This window comes from Fusarium verticillioides, chromosome 1 (assembly GCF_000149555.1).
Source record: "Fusarium verticillioides 7600 chromosome 1, whole genome shotgun sequence".
Taxonomy (NCBI): domain Eukaryota; kingdom Fungi; phylum Ascomycota; class Sordariomycetes; order Hypocreales; family Nectriaceae; genus Fusarium; species Fusarium verticillioides.
Genome location: NC_031675.1, coordinates 4487155 through 4504327, shown reverse-complemented (window position 1 = coordinate 4504327; position 17173 = coordinate 4487155). Strand labels below are relative to the sequence as shown.

The following is a 17173-nucleotide window of genomic DNA, read 5'->3' as shown; positions in this document are numbered from 1 at the left end:
GAAGTCAGTCACATGTCGAGTCACGATGAGCTATGTACCCCTACAGGGAAACCGAGGGAGCACATCACAAAAATGACCAGGCTTGATCTACTTGCACTTAAAAATCATCACTAGCTACGCAATTCACGACCGCCTAGAGATATCACTATATTAAATCATTTCAATTGATATCAGGCCCGGTTAAGTCGTTAAGAGAGTTGCTACCCAAGTATTGTAGGTAGTTGCTTCTGGTTACCTAGACGTGCATTAGATAGTACCCACGTGGCGATAAGATAAAGAGTTCCTTCCGTCATCCCACGGCTCTACAGCCTGCAGAGCTCGGCAGCTTAACACAAACAAACAGAGTAAAAAGACAAATCATCGCCGAAAAAAGATGCCCCGGGACTGGACATCGTCTGCTCATCACTACAGAAGCCCAACAATACAAACATCCTACCAAGATGTCTGCAGCCGATAGGGTTCCGTCTCCCCCGGAGGCTGCGACGGAGTCTTCTGTCCAAGGCCCGGATCTGGAGTTTTCCCATAATCAAACCCCAGACGAAGAGAATGAAGCTATTGAGAGCACGATGCCCCCTTTCGAGCCATTGTTCACTCTCCTAACCAACTCAACTACAAATACTACTGTGCATCCTCGCATCCACTACGTATTCTCCGATGACGACCCTTCAATCCTTGCAGCTGGTGCTCAAGACCCGTCGCACCGACCTCTTGTCGTAGATCTCGCGCCAGCTCCCGAAGGCGAGTCCAACCGCTGGGCTGTATCTTGGGCCGCCAGTCTAACGCCCGATTTCGCCGTGACAAACTCAAGCGTAGCTGTCCAGCAGAGCGAGGGTGAAGAGAACGGAGGTGCTGGCGCTTTAATGCTCCGTGTTGAAGGCATCGAGCGCGAGCCCGTCGAAATGCGACCCGAGTCCCTACCTAGCTCGGGCAGTGGCGCCATAGGAGGGGAGGACGTCGATGTCTTAGCGGAAGAGTTCCGCAGACGTATGGGAGTGCTAAAGAAGGTGGTTGATGAGGCTGAAAAGAGGCGTTTGGTAATGGGACAGGATGAAGACATTCACGATGCAGAAGACTATGATGGTGCACCTGATGAAGCGGTGGTAGACTACGATGATGACAAGGGGAAGCCGAAAGCGAAAGCAGAGAATGATTGATAGGAACTCACTCGAGAAGTTCCGTTTACTCTGATGATTTTGAGATTATGTATCGGTAAAGACCGAAATGTGCCATTAATAGTGGTAAGTTGTATACTGTCAAATGTTTCCGCCATGCTAACGCATCTACAGATTGTGATTCTACAAGACCAAGACTTTTGAACTTCGGTATCAACAATATAGATGACCAGGTAGGAATATGGTCATCACACTTTCAGGTGGACCAGGCACCTTTGAATATGAGTGATTACAGCTTGGCGTATAGGGCTTGTCTGATACGTATGGATATCGAGCGTGTTAGATTGTTAATTAGCGATTGAATATTTGATCAGTCAAAACATCACGATGCATCAACACAAGTGAGGAAGCGAAATGTAATTAAAAGTTCATACTATAAACGCCTCAAACTAATGCAAAGAGAAAAGGAAATCAAGCGCCAGAAGAGTGGCAGAGTCAAACCCGGTTGTACAAACATAAAGAAAAAAAAGGCGGGCTGTCGGGCTATAGCAACAGTTATGTTCCAAATCCAATGGGAATACGCAAAAACACAAATACAGCTCTGACACTGCTTTTACCTCCACACGATCCTGGCTCACCTCTCTAGAATGCGTATATGTCCCTCAATGAGTCCAAGTATCGCCTCCCCGTCATTCGAAGACAATCGCCTCCGAACCATTCTCTCATCGTTCGACTTCAACCTAGTTCCGCGGTAGCTGAGGTAGATGGAATCGCCCTCCGCCAACACTCTTGAGCAGAGACGCTGTGTTGCCGGCAGCAACACGACGGGCTAAGCGAGCAGGTAGGACAGCTGTGTGCATAACAGGCAAGCTGCCAATGGCTGCCTCGATACTTCGCTTCTTGTTGTCGTTGTTCTGTCCCTTGATGACGAAGATGTAGATGAGAACAATAATGACAATAACAACAATGATAGCAACTGGACGAGTTAGCGAGAGCCTCACAATCTGGTTGGATTTGCGAATACATACCACAAATACCCAAGCAGATCCACTTCTTCTTGCGTGTCTTGCGGGCAGTGTTGACGGCCACACCAATCTCCTCGTTACCCTTGTCGAGGTTCTCAACGACTTCCTCGCCCTTCTGTTCAATTTGGGTGACGGCAGCTTCTTGCTGAACGACGAGGGTGTCCATATCCTGGAACAACTGAGCCAGCTCAACCATTTGCTGCTCGATCTTGATGAGAGCCTGATGACGGTCTTGAACAGCGCTCAGGGCAGCACGGGCACGACCCTGACGATCACTCTGCATCATGGCCTGGCTGAAGACCTGCCCTCCAGTAGTGTCCTCGACAGCAGCCTGAATTTCTTGCTCTGAGGCATCTGGGCGCACAATGCGGTACTGGCGGGCCATCTGATCCTGTGTGCGTTTTCGGAATTGTGACTCGACCTGCTGGTATTGGGTGATGGCAGCTTTGAGACGGCGGTCAATGCGGGTGACGTGAGGGTTGTTCTTTGGCGATTTCGCCTCGGGGTTAGACTTGACGGTGCGGACTCGCTCGGTGAGCTCGCGGTAGAGAGACATCGTATCCGCGGAAAGCGAGTCGAGCTGGCGGCTGGCGGCGCTGGAACCTGAGCTATCGGCGTCGTCAAGAGTTCGCTGTTGGATCATGCGGAGCTGTTCCAAGTTCTGTTCAACAGTGTCGATTCCACGGTCGATGTCGCGGCACTCATTGAGAATGGCGTTGGGGTCGCCTTGGCCAAAGCCGCCGGCGTTGTGAGCAAGGGGAGCCATCTCAACGCTACCTATCCCTCAAGCCATGTCAGTATGCGGTGGAAGAGGACAACCATTTGAGTCCAAAATTCTCACCTCCATAACCCTGAGCGGGTGGGCTGTTGTAGCCACCGCCATTGCCGTAGCCATTGTTACCACCATAGCCCTGGTCAGGGGAGTCGTATGGATTTTGGCCACCGTATCTATTGTTGGAGTCAGTAAGCATACCGAGTAAGCTAGATGCAGTAACTCGGGCAAAACATACCCGTACTATAACAAATGTCAGCAGAGTATTCATGAAAAAGATTTAGGCAGTTAAAACGGAAAATAGCAGGTCGCGATATGCTACAAGCTCAATTGATGTCGCATGGGAAACACTCGAAATTGGAGCGGGATCAACAGGAGGGGAGAGGCTTGGATAGGAGGCGCAAACTAACACTCATTGTAGTGACTGAGCTGGAGCTCTGCTTTGTTGTCTGTTTTGGTTTCGACGAATTTAACCCCCTTTCACCAGAGGTTGGCCGTTTCTCGAGGATTGTCTTTGATTAATTGTTTTGGTCTCGTCGTTTTTCGAATCGAGTCGAGTTGCCAAGGAAGAGGTTTGGTTAGAGTGTTTCTCGTCGCGCAGCAAAGAGAAAGGAGTAAGGCTTGTGGATATACGATCAAAGAGATGAATGATCGAGACTTGCGTAAACTACTGACGAGATAGAAAAAGGTGAAAAAGGAAAAGACGGCAAGTAAAAAAGATGGTCGAGTGAGACGAGGGAGGGTGTAGAGTTAAGGTCAGAAAAATAGGATCAAGGCCAGGTGCAAATGAGACGTGACGGGAGTTGGCAAGGAAGACCCCAGCCAGAGCAGGAATGGGAATGCGAGCCCAGCCCAAGTGCGAGACGAGATTAGTGGAATTGTTGAGTAGCAGCGGCAGTGGCAGTGGCAGAGTAGCACTTAGCCACTGAAATGTTAGCGGGCCTGGGGGTGAGGGTGGAGGCTAAGGCGCTGGCGCTTGGACGCCGCTCACTGCCTTTAGCGGGCTAGAGATTACCTTAGCTTAGCCCTGTTCCGTACAAGCACCATGCTTACTCCGTATTGTACAAGCCCCTTTGCTCTCTTGCTCTCTTGGATGGCGATGCAGGGTCCAATAGTCGGGTCAAGAGATGCAAATCTGATTCCAGTTGCGACTTCTAGTGCACGACGGCTTCGTAGGAGACTCTGTTTCTCTGGTTGTTTTGACCGAGTGCCAAGGTTCGCAGCGTCATAATCAGCTTCGAAACAGCCCCTTTGGATCGTACGCGATGTCATGATAAAGGTGCTCAAAACCAGAGCTGCAACAGCCAGAAACACTTTAAGAGTCTGGTTAATCATGCGACACTTATTCAATTGGATGATCATAGAATGGTACCAGAGACATGCAGCAGCCTAGCTATAAATGAGCTTAACATGATTTTGGTTTAGGGGGAGAACAGGAGACAGATTCAGGCCTACACGCTACCGCTGAATAACACAATCGATCTCGCTATCTTATTTTGTCTGTCACCCCTGAGCAAGGGGTAATCCCGAAATAATCACTGCCCCTCAATAGCATCGTTCATTGGTGATGTATTCTCCACTGTTTCATCCTTAGGCGCCTGCTCTCCAATAATCCTGGTTTCTTCAGAGTCTGACTGAGAATTCTGTAACAAGTCTGGTGTTTTATATCCAATCTCTCTTTTGCCTCCGACTACCATCGCACCAACCTGCATTATCCGGCATCATCACCAAAAGCTTCAAACTCTGATTCATAAACAAAGTCTTGGGTGTCATCCGCTAACTGAAGCAATTGAATCCGTTCATCTGCAGGCTGACAAACTCCACCTGAGTGAGCCCTGCGATCCCGCGCTAGGCCTTCAGCTGTTAGTTAGTCTGCAAAATGGCGCCCACCCCTCGGGGGGGGAAGAAAACAGCGAACCTTAATAGGAGGTGTCAAAATAAACTCAGCAAAGGTTATCCTAAGCTTAGGCTATATTACCTAAGTCTTTTTGTCATTTAGGATCAAGATCCTGCGTTTTCTTTTCTCCCCAAGCCACCCTTTCGAGATTGACCTTGACCAGGGGGTCTCGAACAACGAACTTAAGCTTCGCCGCGTGGGTCTGGAGCGGCATTGCCAAGGAGCTATTCGTGGTATTTTCGGATTGAGGAACCATCATTCATCTTGTCCTGTCACTGGTATAGAGTCGAACACGGAAACGATTGCATCTATAGCATATCAACCTTATAGTGATGGCAACTCTTTTACTAGAGGGTAAGTCGGGATATTTATATGTACCTCGTAATTTCCCGTTGCTTATGCCCTTGGCCAGCTCCGCCAGCAAATGTATCCTTCGTCTTACTCTGCCGTTCAAGGGACGAGACAATTGACACCCTTCCAGCCATCCATCTCATATTTCAGCCGCAGAAACTTGCTGCGCAGCACAAACCAACAAGCTTCCCAAATCCGTTTCCGACGGACTCTACCATAGGCTTATTCCGAGAACCTTGCTTGAACAAAATATGACTTTGAATTCTCCAACCATTTGCGGATTGCACAGTTCCTACCAATATCATGTTATTTATTTGCACATCTGTTAATGGTGACCCAATCTCTTGGCTCCCCGGGACCACCTAATGATAGTACAACTTCTCCCTCCATCGTGAGTCCAGCACATGCATTCGATACTCCATCCGATTTCAAAGACTATCATTCCACCACACCAAAACGCCCACATGTTGAAATTCCATACTCAGAGAACAGCATATGCAGACACATAGCTGACGCTGGAATCACCCGGCGTATCGACCAAGTTGCTGCGGTCATATTTGAGGATACGAAATCGCCCCTTGTCTTTGTTCTCGGGCTGCTTGCGTAGCTGCTCTAAAGCCGCCATCATGACTCCGATAGGGTGTCGTCCGCATACCGAATTACGGGTTTGTCGCAGAGTGGCAAGAAAAGCTTCATGAACGCCACTCTCAACAGCATCCATGGCTGCTTCGTCTATGACTCTAATCGTCTCGTGAATTGGGGGACCACTGGGTCTGGGGTCTTCCTTTCTCAACTGTGTCAGATCAGAAGGACTTTTCGTGGGTGAGTAGGGTAGGTAGCTGAAATGACCACCCCAATGACAAAAATCGGAGCTGACTATAAAGGCGTTCTCCCGGTTTTTGAGGTATGGCAGTAAAGCTCGTCCTATAACATTCTCCTCATCCCCGTTGTTACTGCCTACAAGCACAGGCACAATCTTGGGAAATTTATCAGGCGAATCAAATGACTCCTGACAGCGAAGATAAAGATATGGCATGTGCATCTCGAGAGAGTGTTCCTCGATCTCGCGGCGTTTGGGCATATTCTCCATTCCTAAGGCCTCCTGGAGCTCTCTGACCACTTCCTGGTCGATCTCCAAGTCGCCAAATGGTGTTGCATACTTTTCAAAGTTAGTGGCAGCACATCCTTCGAGATAGTATCTATGAGATGGACCCAGGACGATGACACGCTTGGCATGGCTCAAGTCAAGAGTCTTGTACGCCCAAGCTGCACACGGCCCAGAATATGCATATCCCGCATGGCTGTGGCATATTATCGTCAGCTCAAGAATATATCGAAAGGCTTAGCAGGCAAACTCACGGCGCGATGATAACACGAGCTCCGGGAATGGGCAGTGAAACTCTGTCCAAACTCTCCGGGACTGCCGTTAGGTAGCTTTGCAGCTCAGGGCGTAAATCTTCCGGTTTCTTCTCGTACCATGAGCCGGCCTTGTCTGCTGGTCGGATAGTCGTCATTTCGAAATGAGGGTTTTTAAAATAGAATGACAGTTCTGGTGATGATAAACAAGAGTAAGTTGGGTAGGAACAGATTCATGTAGGTATGTCATGTCATAACCTTACCTCTTGCCCCGCCTCATGTAGCGGGGTACAGCACGTTAGGCGCCCTCACGTTACCGTAACCTACCTATGGTTGTTTATCATGGTATGACCTCAAAATGGTTGGATGATAACACACGAGAGTTTGGTCATACATCGTTCTAGAGGCATCTGGCGCGTCGGGGTATGCCCAAATACGGTACTGACGAGAATCCGGGGATCTTTATCATGTCGTTGCTTCATGACACAAACAATAAGCATTGACATTCCACAGCTACCTTACGTATCTGTCAAATAAAACCACGATTATCAGTATCGTCGCAACTACGGTATCTTAAATTGTCCTCATTGTTTGTATTGCTTGTCAGGAGTAGCCAATATATTTACTAATCAATCCACGACCCATGCATTATGACGACCTCTTGTTCTATCATCTGCCAGAACTCTTTTGCCATCCACTCAAATTCTGGCACCCAAACTATTTCCCGATCCCTAGGGGTTGGACCAAACTTGAGTTCTAACAGTCGGATCGGTATTCAATGGTTGCTGTTCCACATCTTGCGACCGGAACGCTCTGGTCGAATAAACGTAAGTCTCGCGCTCGATGACGGCAGCACGTTCCGTACTTCATTCCTCGATGCCTCGATTGCGTCTGAATCTAAAGCTGCGCGAAAGTGTTTGCTAATATTGATGGATTCTTGTTCTCCATAGAGAACCAGGTCAACTCCGCTCTCCTGCAAGATTGAAACCCACTTCTGGATGCATCCCTGGAAAATATTGTCCCAGTGAAAGAAACTGACATCCGGTGACAGATAGCAAAGGGCTCCGCCGATAACTGAGATCAGTGGTGTGCCTTTCCAGGTTGGAACCTGATACACGTCCCAGGGCTGCACTATCTCGACTGTGTGTAAATCTTCCTGTCTGGCAACTGAGGCTACCTCCCGCACCAAGTGGCCCCATCCCTCATTATAGAGTGACATAGTCCACATGGCCCAACCTCTTATCCACGGAAGGACTTCATCCGCGAAACGAATACTGAATGCCACAGCTGCTGAGTGCATGAGTGAAACCCCGGTGCGACTTGACTCGCTAACTTCGAGGCTGCTGATCTTCAGGCCTCGTGCGATGAGGTAGGGGGGCGTTGTTGAATCTTGACAGTGAAAAGATCCAAGCCGGAAGGCTTCCAGGCGATGAATGAGCGGGCCATTATAGAAGTTGGGCAAAAATGTTTGCTGAAAGATTCTTACGTACTCATCTCCATGATCGCAGGAGTTGTGACAGTCGAACATACGCAGAACCATGCTTGTCTCTGGCTCGTTGATATATGACTGAAATAAGTCTGCAATCTTTAGCCATATTTTCTCCGGGTGGTGTCGATCAGGATCGTACACTAGCGGTGCCAATGCACCTCTGAGAGTATGTCAGAACTTATCGCATGGCTATTATGTAGAACTTACGCTTGGGCAGTTTTGCCAACTTTCTCAAGCAAAGCTTCATGGAGCCCTAAGCTAAGTAGCAACTGACACATGTCGAAGTTCTTGCTAGTCGCAGCCCACTGTGATCCAAATGAGTACTTAATTCCAGTGGTGTCCAAGGTTGCTGCCATACATAAAGAAGCGAGTGTCCATATTCATCTTTGTCGAACGGAGATGCTTTCCGGTTTCCGAATAGCTCAAGAACACCAGCCCTATCTCCTTTTTGTATTCTCTGAATAATATCAGATTCATATGAAACGACGTTGTACACCCGATAGTTATACGTCCAGCCATAGCCAGTTGGAGTCGATTGTAGTTCATATACGGACGGTGAAAGCCAACTTGGCAGTTGAAGATACGCCTACCACGCACCAGTGGTGGTGGCATAGGCCATGGTGAAACGGCCAAATCTCGAAGCGGTATATTTCTTGTTGAGCTTTGCATTGTCTCTCGGGATTCGTGACAGTTGAGATTCATCAATCTCTATGACATCGGAGCTGCAATTAGATCAGGTGTCACTATCGAGATAGTCCTTGACGAATATCATCAGTTACCACTCAGCAAGCAAGCTCTGTATTGGTCCCCGCCATGCCAATACTTACAAGTCCCAGGCCTGTACTGCTAAGTGCAGCATTGATATTGCCTCCTTCAGTGTGCTGGCGAGTTCATCTGAGCTTTCCTTTCCAATTATTATCTTCAAAGCGGCTAGCTTCCGCTTCAGGCCAGTCTTGGCTTCGAGTTTCGTGGATATATAATCTGCGTTTTTCCTAAGTGACTCTAGTGCCTCCATTGAATCTCGGAGGTTATCTTGCACCAACGAAAATCCAGGCAGCATATTAAAAGCTTGCTGGTTCGGATATCGTTGACGCAGTATTTCAAATATAGCTTCATAGCCTTGTAGATGTTTCAAAAGAAATTCCGTTTCTTGAGGTAGATATTGGGCTTGATCCCACAATCTCTTCATCTTGATTATACATTTCCCAATTTCGGTCGAGATTTGGACAAATGCAATAAAACTCTCCGTTCTCAGTTTTGAATGAGACGGTGAATGCTTATGATATGAGCCAACCGTCAAAACAAAGAATAAATAGCAATACGCAGTTGCTACGAATATGAGAAAACAGCCAGCTTCTATGGGTTGGACGAGTCATTTAAGAACGAGTTGCTAAATCCCAAGAGACAAGAGCACTGCCTCTATTAACGAATCTCAACCAACAAGACTGTTGCCTTTGTTGGACAGTGTTGACCAACCAGCCTACTTGATCAAGTCTATCCATGTCGCTATCCGCGGTTGAAATCCGCGTAGAGTAGTGGCCATGGGAAAATAGGCGGCAAACCGCAGCACGTGTTGAATTATAGATGGGTGCCGTGGAATGTTTCACATCATGGTCAGGCGGCGTGCCATAGTACCTCTCAAATGCCTTCCCTGTTTCCACTAGTATTCAATTTCCATGTTTTTGGAGACGGACAGTGAGTTAGATATAGGTATTCACAGTAGAAACGGGATGAAATAAAATTCTGTACGCATGAGGAGGCGCCCGGCGCTTGTTATAAGACGGCTAGGACGGGTACGGTTGCGGGTGTGGGTGCGGGCCGTTGGAGGCGCTAATAAACATCGTCGGCTCCACCAACTGTGAAATCATGAATAGCCCAAGTATGGAGTTCTGTCCAACTACCATACCCTACAGTTTGTCTTGCAATGTGAGATTGCTTGTGGCAGAAATAACACAGAGGATGATCGATTGTATATACCTAAGTATACAAGAGTCAGATTCCAATCTGGTGTAACTGATTTGGCACTCCGTCATTCATTCTTCGTGACCATGTTTAGCATTTCATAGGATTGACGCACCTATCATGTTGGTGGTCGTGTATGAACGAAATAAAGAATCTTTGCTTCGTACAATCAGCTCAAGAAAACCAGCTCATCTGACGGAAAACTAATCTACCAACCAATGTAAGAATTCCCTATCGTGAGATCCCGCAATACATAAATACTTGGTCCCAGGGCACGCCTTGCAGCACGGCTCGTATTCCCTGCGTTGTGGCTTTGGGTGCAGTGTGCCCCTTTCGATAGTTGGCATGCGCCAGGCAAAGCTGAAAGACTGAGGCTGGCTGCATGACTGGGTTAAAGACAGCGGTATCTAAACGCAAGGAGCCACACCGAAACGGTAAAGATGTGCAAAACAGCCGAGTGAACCAGCTAACCAGTTACCTTGCCGTGTAACCACAATCCGATATGTGGTTTGACAGTTGCCTCTCGGAAGAGCTGTAACCGTTCCGGGGATTTTTGCGATCAATATCAACTGGGGCTCGAATAATTGAAATGCGGTAAAGAAGATCGAAACCCGCGGACCAACGATTCGATTGATGCTCATCTAACGACAAAGCTCAGATGGGGAACTTGAGCCGATGCTGTTTTCCTTCCGAGAGGTGGGAAACAAGTATTGGTGGAGGGTAGCACCTTAGGATGGCACTATGGCGTCGGATTGCATAACATAATTTCGACAACACCAAACATCTGTCGGAGATATCAAAATAATAATAGAACGCTAAGAAAAGATTCACAGAAACTTCCCACGTTTCGAGTTTGTAAGTGTTGTTCTGTATCAATGGATGCATTTGCTCAAGTCAAGTGGATTGGATGGAGCCATCCATTTACCGAAATCGGAGTCAGGCCCAGTGGCGAACGGGTCTATTGCCGAACCGGCTGACCGGACTCTTCCTATTGAACTATGTTGGAATGTCCCGAACCGAGTCGAGTATCTTTGACTCGAACTTCAGAGTCTGTTGTTTGACTTGTTTAAAACCCAGCTCGTAGTTAGTCGAACTAATCTTACACACAGTAATGTTTTACAAAAAATCGCTGGGGTGCTAGGGTCACTGGAGAGTATTGATTCACGGGCTGGCTGCTTTGAACAGAGGGCGCCGCCGTCGACAGTGGGCTGAGACATGCCGTTAACTAACGATTTATAGCGCCAGCCCTGTCTCACCTGTCTGAGGTTTTCTTAGTAGAAACTGTCTACGCTAATTGCGCTGCTAACTAAAAAGAAAAGAAAACAGGCATCCCAATCTGATCTAGGCTGGCAATGCCTCGCCCGCGACCGAAAAAGCTCCGTCACCGTGTTAGTCTCGATTGTCGAATGCCGTGCAGTTTTAACCATTGAATTGCCACTCAGAAGTGACAAACTATGCAATTAAATTAATCAGCTCGCCCTTTGACTTCAGTTGCCCTTCGTCTCGTTGCGTTGAACCCGATGTTTCCTTTCCCTGTGACAATCTGTTGTACTTAACTGTACGACACGGGGATTTACATACCTGAGAAACATCTCTCACATTTGTGTAACCAGCCCTTGCTTGCCTCAGTCTGCAGCTCCTATCCATTCTCATCCCTCCCTGGTCTAGGGATCAGCCTCCACTGTCGCATTCCGTCATCGTAACTAACCTAAAGTTTGCTGAAATCTCCTTCAGCCAGCCCGCGGCCTTTTCACTACCTTGGGTTCTCCCTCCAGCTCCCGGGCTCATTTTTCTCCATCTGCAACACCAACAAAACTTCACTTTCATTATCCTTTTCCCACGATAAGAGTGAGCACCCTCTTTTGGTGCTCGTGTCATTTCTTCGCCATGGGTATTCTTCAAAAGATGGCTTGGTCCAAGAGTACCAGGATCAAGGTGATGATAGCCATTGACACTTTGTTTTTCCTCGTCGAGATCGTCTCTGGCTTCCTGGCCCACTCGCTGGCTCTCATGGCCGATGCTTTTCACATGGTTAGTCAATCGCATCTGTTTCGCGCTGCATGCGAATCAATGGATAGAACATGGACTAAATCTGCGCAGCTCAATGATATCATCTCGCTGGTTATCGGCCTCTGGGCTGTGTCCGCCGCACAAAAGACCTCCACTGACGAATTCACCTTTGGCGTACGTCTTCCAAACCATTTCGCGCCCCCTTTAACGCCGATGCGCTTGTCTAACTGTCTTCCAGTGGGTTCGCGCAGAGATTCTTGGTGCCTTTTTCAACGCTGTTTTCCTTATCGCCCTCTGTGTTTCCATCGTCCTCGAAGCATTGACCCGATTCATCGAACCACCCGAGATCAATAACCCCAAGCTCATGCTCATTGTCGGTTCTGCCGGCCTGTTCTCCAACTTTGTCGGTTTCTTTGTCCTCGGCGGCCACGGTCACTCTCATGGACCCGCCGAACACGACCACGATCATGAGCATGGACACTCTCACGCTCACGTCCACGACGAAGAGGAGGGCAACGCGGGTTACCAAACCCAGGGCACTCTTGCAGACGAAAGTGGTCGTGCTGCTGAGGTTCTACCCGAGGCCGTGATCCGCCGTGCAACGGCTTCCAAGAAGTCCAGCGGCAAATCCAGCGAACAGCGACATAGCCGAGATGCATCCACACGAGGCCGCGACTATCATCGATCCAGTAGGAGTGGACATACTCGTTTCGCTAGTCTCGATGACTTGAGCATTCACCCAGCAAGTTTCCGACAAAGCATTATCGAAGCTACGCGTGGCGAGACCAACGAAAGCGAGAGCGAGAGTGAGACCGACGCCGAGAACTCTCTGATAATGGAAGAGGCCGAGGCGCATGAGGAGTCACCTCTTCTCAAAGACGTTACTAAGAAAGGTTCTTCCCTTGGCCACAATAGAAAAGGCTCCCACTCTCATTCCCACTCTCGACGACCTAGACGGGACTCGAGCGTTCATCATGGCCACCACCATACTCTTCCCAAGAAAGCTGGCAAGAAGGACAGCCACGGCCATAACCACGCTGATATGGGTATGAATGCTATGATTCTCCACGTCATTGGAGACATGCTTGGCAACATAGGTGTCATGGTCACGGCTCTCATTATCTGGCTGACGGACTGGCCTGGTAAAGTCTACGCTGATCCCGCCGTCTCTCTCTTCATCACTGCTATTATCCTCAAGACCTGCATTCCTCTCACCCGAGGCACCGCTCGTGTTCTTTTACAAGCTACTCCTGAGCATATCAGCGTCCCTGAGATTAGACAAGACATCGAAGCTCTTCCCGGCGTTATCACCTGCCACCATATTCATGTCTGGCAACTCTCAGACACCAAACTTGTCGCTAGTATGCACCTCCAAGTGTCTTTCCCCATTGATTCTCACAGTGGCGAGAAGTACATGGAGCTGGCTCGGCGAGCTCGGAAGTGTCTTCATGGGTTTGGCATTCACAGCGCTACGATACAGCCTGAGTTCTGCTTCGACCAGAAGCACTCACACGAAGCAGAAGCTGCTGCTCTGTCCCTAGACGGTCCTGTTGATATCAATAAGGGTGATAGTTGCCTCCTTGAGTGTATCGACGACTGCCAGGCCCAGGGTTGCTGCCCTGCCGACTCGTCGTCCAAGGCTTCGTCAACAAGACGATGTAGTCAATCGTCGCACAGCTCTACCAGCCCTCATACGCACGATCATGACCACGGCCACGATCACGGCAACAACCACCAGCACTAATCCACTACCCAGCACATCAGGTTTTGTTCCGGGCTTTGCTTGAAGTGTGTTTTTGGCCCTTGGCAACCGCCCCTATTTTCTGTCTTTGCTACATACTACGAATAATTTCTCCTTGGTCCTTAAACTAAAAGGGTTTGGCGTTCTATCGTGCGGAAAGACAGACTCTCTAATATGGGGCAGTCTTATTGTTGGGCAGCATTTCGCACGAGAATATGTGGTATTCGAGAGGTAGATGGTACCTTTTGTTTTGTTTTGTATGATAGATAGTGGTAGGCATCACGCGGATTGAAATTTTCTTTTTCTCACAGCATTTATTCTCACAGTGTTTCGCCATGGACGGTTTTTAGCTTGCGCTATTGTGCTAGAGCAAGGATGTGTATTCGAGCTTTTCCTGCGCAATATGGCATCGTCCGTAGAGGCACGATATTAATCACTAGCAATGCACGTCTGTTTATTTATTTATTTTGAAAATATCCTCCAGGTGGTACATGCTCAATTTTCTCATTCATAAAGGGCGACAACCAATACCTACGCTTGCGGCGGAAGAATGAGTTCATCACGGCTCCCAACTTCGATGACGCCTGCGTCACCCTTGAACAGATACTCCACGCGAAGAGTCTTGTCCAAGCCCGGAGCTGGGTCCCAGAATCCTGGTAGGCGGCTCTTGCGCACGCCATGGGGGATCACTAGGGCTGGGCCGCTGGAATATGATGATTCGTTGATAAGAGCGGCAACGGCAATTGTGACATCGGCAACTTGATCGCTCGTTGCGATGATGCCGTATTCATCAGGGATGCCGTATTTAGCATTGAGGATAACGAGACCACCAAGTGTCATCTGACGCTTCTGGCGACCCTCTATTGGATGTGCGAGGAGTGTTGTGATGTTGTCTGCCTCGTATCTATGCCGAGCAATGGCGACTGGTGCCCCAGTTGAAGAGACATCTGAGCGAACGCGGCGATGAGATCGCGAAACTCGCTGACGGCGACGATAGTTGAGACCAAGCTGCACTGCCGCAAGTCCAGCAAAGGGTAGGGCGCAGGCCCAGAAAAGGACACTAGACCCAAGAAGCGACCGTGGTGCTATGAGAAGCGGGACACCGAGACGCTGACCAAGGCGGGACCAGTAGACGGAGAGGTGAAGGTTGTGCAGACTGATGCCGACTTCAAGACCAACACGTGCGAAACGGCCAACAGACCACAGATTGCGGAGGGCAAAATACTGGTCTTGGAATGTGTTGGAACAAAGCTCTGCCTCCACACGGGCTGAAGAGGGTAGACCAGGATCCAGTGATGTCGGAGGAGTTTGGAAAGGTAGAGTCAGGTCTTTGCTGTATCGGACAGCGCCGGCCAATGAAGTTGGTGTAGTAGATGCAGAGACTGCCCAGCTTCCATGCTTGCAAGAATTAATCTCGTAGTCGAGACCCCTAATACCGCCCTCATCGCCAGGAGAGTCGGACGAGCCTGATACAGGTAATCGATCTAATGGTCCTGTACGGAAGCCTAGCTCGAGGTTCGGGGTTGGTCCAGGGGCTTCGGCGTTGAAGAAGTCTGGACTGATTCTTGAGTGTTCAGAGAAAAAATGAGAGTATTGATTGGATCCAAAGCTCCAGTCGCCACTGTCTGCGCGCAGGAATCCTGTTCCGTGTCGCAGATTCTGGTAGAGACCTAGAGCAACACGCGGTTGAATCGACGAGGAATCACGCGACGATTGTATACTAGCCTCGGCTATGGTTGGCTCTGAGAATTTGGGGAGGAGAAAGTGATGATAAAGACGGCTTGTGACGGAGAACTCTGGCAGAACATCTGACTCGAGCTCAACAGCAGTCTTGATCCACCTAAGCTTATCAGGGGACGATGAAGGTGAGCGGTTCAAAAACTCTTGTCGATGTCGCAGAGAGGCCAACGGAGCGAACTTGTTCTCAACGAGTTGTATGAGTCTCTGTCTGGTGATTGGCAGGGGTAGCAGAGGCTGATATCGATCGTACAAGAGTGATGTTGGTACCAAGGACAGATCCCGTGTAATGCCGTAGGTAGATCCAGTCACAGTCACAGTGGGTATTGCGACTTGGATTCGAGGCTGTGATGGACTCTCGATTGTCTCCTTCTCTTCCTTTGAAGCAAGACTTGCGAGTCGTGTAACTTGAGATTGAAGAAGCTTCTGAAGTGCTGGTAGGTCGACAGTGACGGAATGACTGAGAGAAAAGTCAAGGATTTGCAGCCCTGAGGCGCCACGTCCCGACCCAGAGGCATCAAGTCGGATTCCTAGATCAGAGCTTGTCTGTATGCCGTTCTGTAACCGGTCCCAAACAGCTTCTTTAAAGGCGACTTCGTATGCTGATTGTGAAGCGCCTGTCTCTTCAGCTTCCAGGAACTGGTCTAGGTCATACTGAGCTCGTCGCGCAGGGTCAATGAGTGTTTCGAAGGCATCCTGAACACGGAGGAATTGCTGATGAGCTACGGGGCGCAAATGCTCAGGATAGCTGTCCGGGTAAAAGAGGATAAACAGACGGTAGTATGCGCTCCGGATCTGCTGTTGCGACAACTCCGAAGTGTCTCGTGGGAGACAAAGTAGGTCGTAAAAATTATTGTAGAGATCCTCTGCTCCAAGTGCTGGATCTTGTGTATGAGGCACAGGTCCGTAGCCTCCTTCAGTTGAGCTCAAGGCAGCCTTCTCATCGAGGTCTGGATCTCCCGTCTCGGAAACAGCACTCGTTCCACGCTCGTAGATCGAACTAGCATCATCGTCCCAGAATGCGAACTCCTGCTTTGTAGCAGCGAACTGTTCGTTGAGGGAAAAGCGAGATGGAGCAGCTCGAAGAGCTTGCGCAGCAGCTGGGGCGCCTGAAGACAGGCGGTGCTCATCCAAATTGGCTGAAGAGCGCACTGGAGAGTTTCTGGAGACGCCACGACGAGGACGAGCGCGGGGCACTCGAAGACTTTCGCGGCGGGTGTCTCTGTCGTGGGGCATGGTGTCTGTCTGTCTGTCTGATTGATGGTGTTGAGAGAGAGGCAGACGACTAACTCTCCATTGAGAGAGGACAGAATAGAGCGAGTGAGTAGACTACAGATCAAAATGGTAGAGACGTCACCGCCTCGGACTGATGGCAGTGAGTGAGTAAGTAATTCTCCAATCACGACACATAAGAAAGCGGATGGATCATTCAAAGACCCCTCGCACGATCCCGATGTGGGTTGATCCATTGTTGGGAGTTGGAGAAGTTGTTAGGCCACTAATGTAAGCACCTACTGACGCAAACTACAGGGATTATGTCCTAGGAATGTACAGTATAGTTCAATAGGGTATATTGGCAAGGAGAATTGAGATTCACCGTCTATTTATCAAACTCTATACTGAGCTCATGGAATCAAACAAAGCTACCAAAATAGCAAGTAATGAGAGAAATAACACTTACAGCTGTGCCAGCCCCATTTTTGGATCCACGATGCCCCCAG

General features: G+C 49.1%; 6 protein-coding genes across 7 annotated transcripts; 2 read left to right on the top strand and 4 right to left on the bottom strand.

Moving 5' to 3' along the window:
- Positions 1-307: 307 nt before the first annotated feature.
- On the top strand, positions 308-1609 carry FVEG_00593 (hypothetical protein). Its single transcript, XM_018887158.1, has 2 exons — positions 308-1238; positions 1287-1609. Exon 1 carries the CDS (start codon positions 441-443, stop codon positions 1152-1154), a length of 714 nt encoding a protein of 237 aa, XP_018742866.1. The 5' UTR covers positions 308-440; the 3' UTR covers positions 1155-1238; positions 1287-1609.
- On the bottom strand, positions 1515-4188 carry FVEG_00594 (syntaxin 1B/2/3). Of its 2 annotated transcripts, XM_018887160.1 has the most exons (6): positions 3963-4097; positions 3320-3913; positions 3148-3152; positions 2979-3085; positions 2141-2914; positions 1515-2088 (listed from the first exon to the last, which is right to left on the bottom strand). In XM_018887160.1, exons 2-6 carry the CDS (start codon positions 3323-3325, stop codon positions 1853-1855), a joined length of 1128 nt encoding a protein of 375 aa, XP_018742868.1. In that variant the 5' UTR covers positions 3326-3913; positions 3963-4097; the 3' UTR covers positions 1515-1852. The 2 variants fall into 2 exon arrangements, with proteins under 2 accessions (XP_018742868.1, XP_018742867.1); XM_018887159.1 differs by having other exon boundaries at positions 3320-4188.
- Positions 4189-5097: 909 nt separating this feature from the next.
- On the bottom strand, positions 5098-6762 carry FVEG_00595 (hypothetical protein). The gene is made up of 2 exons (XM_018887161.1): positions 6517-6762; positions 5098-6458 (listed from the first exon to the last, which is right to left on the bottom strand). Exons 1-2 carry the CDS (start codon positions 6669-6671, stop codon positions 5639-5641), a joined length of 975 nt encoding a protein of 324 aa, XP_018742869.1. The 5' UTR covers positions 6672-6762; the 3' UTR covers positions 5098-5638.
- A 329-nt stretch (positions 6763-7091) lies between these two features.
- On the bottom strand, positions 7092-9191 carry FVEG_00596 (hypothetical protein; the record flags this gene model as incomplete). The annotated part of the gene is made up of 4 exons (XM_018887162.1): positions 7092-8162; positions 8210-8307; positions 8361-8568; positions 8830-9191. The coding sequence occupies 4 exons, from the start codon at positions 9189-9191 to the stop codon at positions 7289-7291; spliced, it is 1542 nt and encodes a 513-aa protein (XP_018742870.1). The 3' UTR covers positions 7092-7288.
- Positions 9192-11217: 2026 nt separating this feature from the next.
- FVEG_00597 (CDF family cation efflux system protein) lies at positions 11218-17136 on the top strand. Its single transcript, XM_018887163.1, has 3 exons — positions 11218-11995; positions 12065-12148; positions 12213-17136. Exons 1-3 carry the CDS (start codon positions 11852-11854, stop codon positions 13716-13718), a joined length of 1734 nt encoding a protein of 577 aa, XP_018742871.1. The 5' UTR covers positions 11218-11851; the 3' UTR covers positions 13719-17136.
- Positions 14019-16912, bottom strand: FVEG_00598 (hypothetical protein). The gene has a single exon (XM_018887164.1). It carries the CDS (start codon positions 16686-16688, stop codon positions 14247-14249), a length of 2442 nt encoding a protein of 813 aa, XP_018742872.1. The 5' UTR covers positions 16689-16912; the 3' UTR covers positions 14019-14246.
- Positions 17137-17173: the final 37 nt, after the last annotated feature.